Consider the following 7,350-nt stretch of genomic DNA (forward strand, 5'->3'; position numbering starts at 1 on the left):
TAACTACAACCTGCCCAATTTTAATTTCATTGGTCTTTTTTTTCTTCTTTTTATGTATAAACAAAAAAAAGTCTTTAATGGAAAATAAACAATCAAAGCACAGCTAATTCGACATATTAACTTTCATATTCAAAACGTTTATTTCTATTTCAAATCACTTAAAGATCTTTACTGATTTGACAGGAAACAACCAGCTTTTTCTTAACACAATTAATTTCAAACCCCTTCAACAATAATTCCTCTTTGAAAAGTTAAAGTTTTCTATAAAGTTTAAAGGTAATTCCTGAACTTTCTAATTTGTATCAAATTAAAACTTAAAGTTGTTTATAAAGTTAAAATATTATAGATCAAGTAAATATTATATTGTGACTCGTAAGGTTAGATTATTGAGGGTGACTATTTTTCTAACAATGTAATGGTGATTTTGAGATTTTTCTTAATCTTCTAGAAGGTATGATGTTATATTCGAACTATATAATTTAGTGTATGCCAAATAAGATTTTCAAATTTAAAACATTCAACTACTATCTCAACTAAATTGCACGTCTTGTTAAAAAAAAAAAGCTTCGAAGATTATCTTAAAAAACTTATAAGTTTGGTTTCATATACTTTTTTTATTATATGAGTAATTAATAATATATAACCATAAAATTGAAAACCTTGAATGTCCTATATATTATTAGACACAAAATTCTATTTTAAGCCTCATATTTCTGACTTCTTTAAAGTTTGATTCACACATATATACTTAAACACATTTATTAGCATAGGATAGATTGGTGTAAATCAAACCACGCATAGCATGCATTGAGCTATAAAATTACTTCACTAAAATGTCAAAGAAACATTATATATATATATATAGGAATTATGAATAACTCAATACTTAACAGAATAATGTATTTTTCTAGGGCAAAATTCCAACTTTCAATCTCAAAGTGAAGAGTACATCTCAACTTTACCAAAGTTATAATTAATTTAGGACTGGATATAGATACAATAATGCCATAAATATATATTATATAGTTTAATTTAACCTTAACAAAAAACCTAATCTATATATATATATATAAATAATTTTTTTTCTTACACTGAGAAGAAAATAATAATAATAACAGTGATAAATTTCAGGAATTGAAAATTTTTTGTCCTGGAGAGAGAATATGTTTAGGGTCAAACTTGAATTTGTTGTGTTGGAAAGTTGTCCATTTGGAACCAAAATGATGAATCCATTGTGTTTGGGTTTTGTAATGAGGGAGATATTGTTTGATTTCAATTCCTGATTTCTCACAATATTCTAATATCTCTTCATTTTGTTCTTCAAACTTCTTCCAATCATCAAACCCACTTGAGTTCAAGAACCCTACTGTGTAGAACACTTCTTCATCTGGTATTACTGTTGAATTTCTATCATCCCATCTGCATTTAAAAATTATATAACCGTATCCAATCAATTAGTTTATTACTAATATTACTTTATTATGCTATATAAGAAAAATCACCCTATGTCAATTAACTTACTTCGATCGGTTCATTGGATATATCAAGATAGGTCCCTTGGTTATGTTTCGTCTTACTATTATGTCTTTGAAGACACCCGAATCGAAATCTATGATACGAGATCTCGGTACGAATAGATTCAACCATGGATGAGGAACGTCCCATAGTCCCTTAGATTGAAGCTTCAACTCTCCACTTCTAACCCTATTTAGAAATTCAACATATGTTACGTCTTTCTCAAACTTGAACCCACTCTCATAATCTAAGCCTTCTAGTAATACTTCAAGGTCCTACAATACAACATAGAAAAAAAAATACAAATAAAACATCAATTATATAGTCATAAATAAATAATAAATATGTCTTTCTATTTAATTAATTAGCTTTGTTCACCTACCAAAATTAAGTATGAACCCAAACTTGTTTTCATATTAGGACTACTATGATAAATTTGAATGTTATCTATATGAATAGTCTACAAAGATTAAGTTTTTATAAAACATGTCATAATTATTTGAAATTTATCTTGGATGGTTAAATTTTTTGAATTAATATGTAGATGTACTAGTAACTACCTTATCTACGGTAGATTGAGTATGATGATCATAGTATTTAACAACTTCGAGGCAATAAATAACAGAGTTTTGATTGGCCAAAGAGATTATTCTGGAATGGTCTGACAATGGAAAGAACGAGGAGCGCCAATTATCTGGTGAGCCGTGATGCAACAAAACTAAACCCTCCAAATAATTAAGAGCATTCACTTGTTTTCTTCCATTCAACGAGATCAAATGCTCTTGATCTTTAGTGAATGCGACAAAGTTAGTGTACAACATTCGTACCCATTTAACCTACAAAAAAAATGTTAAATCAAAGAGAAAAATTAATGAGGTATATTTTATTTTCCACATAGATATAGGTACAAGCATATTGTATGCATGTATAGATAATAATATTGATGGTGATAAATTAGTGGTCAAAGCATGGGGTTAAGAAAAGGTTAAACTTACAAATTGAGAATTAATTCCGAATTTGTCTGTATTAGGAATACGACATCGTTTTAGGTGGTTGGAAGTGACAGAAACACTTACAAACAAAGACAAGGATATGTAAGATTGTTTGGAAGCTTTCATTGGACAAAATCCAAAGATACTTCCACACTTCTAATCAAAGTCAATATATATATATATATATAGATATATTATATTGCAAAATTCAAAATAAGAAACCCAACAAAAACTTCCAAAACACAAATGAGAAAACAACAAATCTAACACATGGGCTTGAAAATTCTCTACTTCAATAGTAATTCCAACAACAAATTAGTTTCCTATTTCAAACTTTGAAATACCTTCTTTTTTGTATGTATCTAGAAATAAATTTAAATCTCGTTTGATAACCATGCATTATGATCAGGACAATATTGTGAGAGAACACTTTAACCCTACAAATGTCTTTATTCTGTATATGAATACTCATCTTTAATAAAATTGTTCTCATTATACAACGTGAGTGTATCTAGTACACTATTAGTGAATCATAAAATATGTAGGTTAATTATTTAGTAATTTTGCGTTTCAATTTTTCTTTATATGTTGAATTTCTTAACACCCCAATTTGGTTTTGAAAAACGAAGCCTAATTCCTTTCGATTTATAAAAAAAGTGTTATTTTTTTCGGTTATCAAAACGTATCGTGTTTGTTCTTTTAAATATTCGTAAAAAGTAGAATACAAATTAAGAACTTATGATACAACAATGAGTAAATGTTTGTCAATTTTCACTTTAAATTTATATATAATAATATAGAATTTGTAAAAGCGACATTTTCAAATATAATAAAATATTTATAAAATATAGCAAGATTTTGAATTCTATCAATCATATAGAAACTTTATCTATCAATGTCATCAATAGAAGAATATCAATGTCTATCAATATTTATTAGCGATCAAATATGAAATTTTATTATATTTTTGTAAATATTTAATCAAATTTATAAATATTTTTTTTTGTTGGTAATTTCGGTTAATAAAGGGGATTTGAAAAATAGAAGAGAAAAAGAAGTACCCTAGTTGGAGCTGGTTCCAAAGCAATTCTTGCCCGAGCAATAATTCCAAATTGACCCAACCCTCCAAGAACGGCATGGAAAAGCTCACAATTCTTTCTGGGAGAGCAAGTCATCATATTCCCTTTCCCTACAAATTCATATAATTCCAAAACAAATAAATTATTAAAATCACATAAAATTAATTGCATGCACGAAATGCAACCCAATAATAATACTAAAAATGTCCACTGGAAACACCTGGTTTGAAAAATACACATATATATTTATATATATATATAATTTTATTCCCATTACTAAAATTTAGGTTTCAAAGTAAGGGTCCACCCAGTAACGAACATCTTTAATTTCTCACATCATTTAATATTCTGTGGAAAAATGTCTGTACTAAAACTAAACTTGTCGTCTTTAATAATAATACTATATAATCATAATGTGAACAAAAAGAAAAAGAAAAAAAAAAAAAAACAAAAAGATTTCATTTTAATTTTTATAATAATAATAATATAAACTAAGTTTACTAAATTACATATAATTTCATTTTCCGTACCAGTGACGACATCCATCTCCACCACATTGCTGACCTGTGGACCGTACCGAAAGCTCTGCCCGCTGATTCCTGCATTTGACAACGTCCCCCCCACTGTGATATACAAATAATCTGTCCACGAAACCGGCGTCATCCCATATCCCAAAGTCGCATTCAACACCTCAATCCACAGCTGTTCCCCTCCCACATCCACGTAAAACTCCCCCGTCGTCCACCGCCTACACGACACAACGATTCCGGGGGTTTTCCGATTCCGTCGCAGTGCCGACATGTCGATAACGACGCCGTTTTTGGCCATTGCCTGACCACGTACGGAATGTCCTTGTCCTCTTGCGGCTATATGAAATGGGATGGGGTTGTTATACGCATAAGAGATTAACTGAACTACGTCGTTTATTGAAGATGGTTCAAGAACCGCGGCTGGGGTTTCCTTAACCATGTTCCCGTAATCCGACGAGGCTATGGTTAAAGTTTCGGGGTCGTTTTGGAGGTTGTTTGGTTGTTGGTTTACGGTGGTTGTAGTAGTCCATGCCTTGGATTTGTTTATGCTTGATTTTAATCGGCTTATGAAAAAAGTGATTATGAAATAAGCTGGAACTGGAAGATTTTCATTCATCTTTGGATTTCTCTCTCAATAATTCGAAAAATTAAGATGAAGATGAAGATGAAGAAGAAGAAGAAGAAGAAGAAGGGGTAGAAGAAGAAGAAAGTAATGGCTTTATGCGTTTGTTGGTAAGAAACTGGTGAGTTTCTAAGGGAATATTTATAGAGGTTTTGAGTCAATGCAACGACAAAATACTTTATTAAATTCAACGCTATACTTTATTTCTTTATTTTAATCTATTAATTTATCCCAACATTCCAATAATTTCCCTTTCCAATACGTCAATGTTTCATTCAACTTCTTACCTAATAACTTTCTGATTTTTAACTTTAATTTAATCATTTTACTTATCATTTTAGATATGTAGACCTTTAACATAAAAAGGAAATTAAACCTTAATTTCTTAGTCTTGGTCGCCTTTTGAGTTCTCAATCAAATTTAAATATTAAAATTTTTAATTTTGTATGTTAATTGATGTTGAGAATATTAGAAATACAACGTCTCATATTAACAAAGTTTGAGGAAATTGAAAGTTTTAACATGTTCGTGGTAATAATTTCTCTTTTATAAGCTCTTATGTTAAGTGGTGGAAAATGAGTATGATTGATATGCACAAATTTTACAAGAGTTCACTTGAAATTGGGGTTGAGAGATGAAATTATTTTCGTGGGGTTGTAATAATTTTTCATATAATGAAAATTTTCTAATCTGTAATGGTCAGACTTTGAAAATGTTTGAGCTAAAATTATAAGTTTTAACCCCTAACCTAACCTTTCTGAGATTTGTATTTATTCTTTTGTCTCGAACTCTCAGCAACTTTTAATTTAATGTTCCTAATTAATTAGGTCTTCAAAAGTTATTTTGAAAAGATTAGTATGGATCAAATTGATATAATTTAACAAAATGTCTACTATATATATATATATGTTTTTTCATTCACTGTCAAATTTATCTTATATTTAATGGGAAAAAATGGCTTTTTTTATATAATTTTATTCAGACATGTGACTTTAAAACTTAAAAGAAATGTATAAATAGACGACAAGTTATTATTAGACCGTTTCCATCTTAGAAATTTCAATGAAACTGTCTAGACACTTAATTAAACTCTTTCTTAAATATTAATCAGAAAATAGAATGAAGGTATACGAAACTTGAAATTTATGCATAAAAAATAAAAAAAAGTAGATAGATAGAAGGTTGATTTATAACTGGGTAGGTACGAAAATAAAATGCTTAGGTTGTTCTTTTACTATATATATATATATATATATATATATATAAAAGAGCTGTGGCCTGTGTGTTAAGGTTGGTTTGGTGAATGGTGAGGAAGAGAGGACTTGACCACGTCGATTCGTTCCTGCTTTTTCAACCATGGGATGGGATACTTTTAAATTATTTTTATTTTTATTTAACAAACCACTTTATACAAATAATAGTCTTACACAAATCTAATAATTTTCATTATTATATTCTACTTTCTTTTAAATTATTATTTATTGTTGAAGAAGAAGAAGAAGAAGAAGAAGCACACAGGGGGAAGGTTCGAAGCAAAACCATTTTACATATGCCATTACTTCTCGTGAGCCTTCCACTATTTTCCACCGTCCGATCTATTTCAACCGTCAAGATCAGTCAATTTCGGTCAACTAACTTCCCCATTTTTTTAACAAGGTATATCATCATTTTGATATCAGTATTATTTGATGCCTCTCTACACTCTAACTTTCAAAATTTTAATTTAATGATCTTCTTTCTTTTGGGTTCTTAGAATTTTCCAATCCAAGTGTAGTGTATTATATTCACACACACACTTTGTAAGAATGGGTTGGCAAATTAAATAGGAAAGATGAGAGCAGTATAGAATAATTCTTTATAAATAGTGTATATATAATAATTGATAATATAATGTTAGGGAAGGAAACTTAGATTAAGGTTGTAATGTTGAGTACTATGATATGTACGAAAGCTGCATAGCAACTAGAATAGACATACTTCAATGTACTTATTCATCAAGTTTTAGACATGCTTCAGACACATCAATCAATAATACCTTTTCCCTATTTAATTTTATTTTTTCTTCCCTTTTTATTTATTAATTACAGATTATTGTCAATTTATTTTCCCCATTTCTTCTCCCCTTGTTATGTGACACGTCTGCCCAAATTGAGACAAACTTTGAACCTTAGGACGACCATATGCTGTCCTTACAAATCCTAAGCTGTTTTTCATATACCTTTGATTTTGTACATTACCCATCTGGAAAAGATGCCCTTGTTTCTTTCCCCTTTTAAATCAGCACATTACCTTTGATTTTGGACATAACATGACTTACAATAATCGACACGTATCAGTTCTTTTAATTTATGTCATAAATTTAAATCTCTTATATCTTTTGTATTAAAATAGATATTGGATCATGAAGTTAAGTGAAGTAATTACTTTACCTGTATGCTACCTGTCTGTAAAATATGATGTGAATATGATATGATGTGTTTTAATCAAAGAAACCAAGAGTTAGAAAGAATATATTTTAATTAATCTTTTATAATTTTGTTAAGAATATAAGAGAAATAAATGGGAGAATATACCCTCCCAGTAATATACTCAAGGAACGAAATCTTTAGGTC

The 7,350-nt window shown here is 29.2% G+C and overlaps 1 protein-coding gene across 1 annotated transcript; it reads right to left on the bottom strand.

The window, feature by feature from the left end:
• Nucleotides 1–933: 933 nt before the first annotated feature.
• LOC105434535 (cytokinin dehydrogenase 3) lies at nucleotides 934–4,858 on the bottom strand. The gene is made up of 5 exons (XM_011650303.2): nucleotides 4,117–4,858; nucleotides 3,569–3,696; nucleotides 2,076–2,351; nucleotides 1,522–1,790; nucleotides 934–1,419 (listed from the first exon to the last, which is right to left on the bottom strand). The coding sequence occupies exons 1-5, from the start codon at nucleotides 4,730–4,732 to the stop codon at nucleotides 1,128–1,130; spliced, it is 1,581 nt and encodes a 526-aa protein (XP_011648605.1). The 5' UTR covers nucleotides 4,733–4,858; the 3' UTR covers nucleotides 934–1,127.
• Nucleotides 4,859–7,350: the final 2,492 nt, after the last annotated feature.

This window comes from Cucumis sativus, chromosome 2 (assembly GCF_000004075.3).
Source record: "Cucumis sativus cultivar 9930 chromosome 2, Cucumber_9930_V3, whole genome shotgun sequence".
NCBI classification, from domain to species: Eukaryota; Viridiplantae; Streptophyta; class Magnoliopsida; order Cucurbitales; family Cucurbitaceae; genus Cucumis; species Cucumis sativus.

What these genes read in the sequence shown, in the direction of transcription:
- LOC105434535 (XM_011650303.2), bottom strand. Translation starts at nt 4,732, where the DNA reads ATGAATGAAAATCTTCCAGTTCCAGCTTATTTCATAATCACTTTTTTC. An exon ending in GGAGATGGATGTCGTCACTG is followed by an intron (nt 3,697 to 4,116) that starts GTACGGAAAATG and finishes ATGAATTTGTAG; the next exon opens with GGAAAGGGAATATGATGACT. An exon ending in TATCCAATGAACCGATCGAA is followed by an intron (nt 1,420 to 1,521) that starts GTAAGTTAATTG and finishes TTTTAAATGCAG; the next exon opens with ATGGGATGATAGAAATTCAA.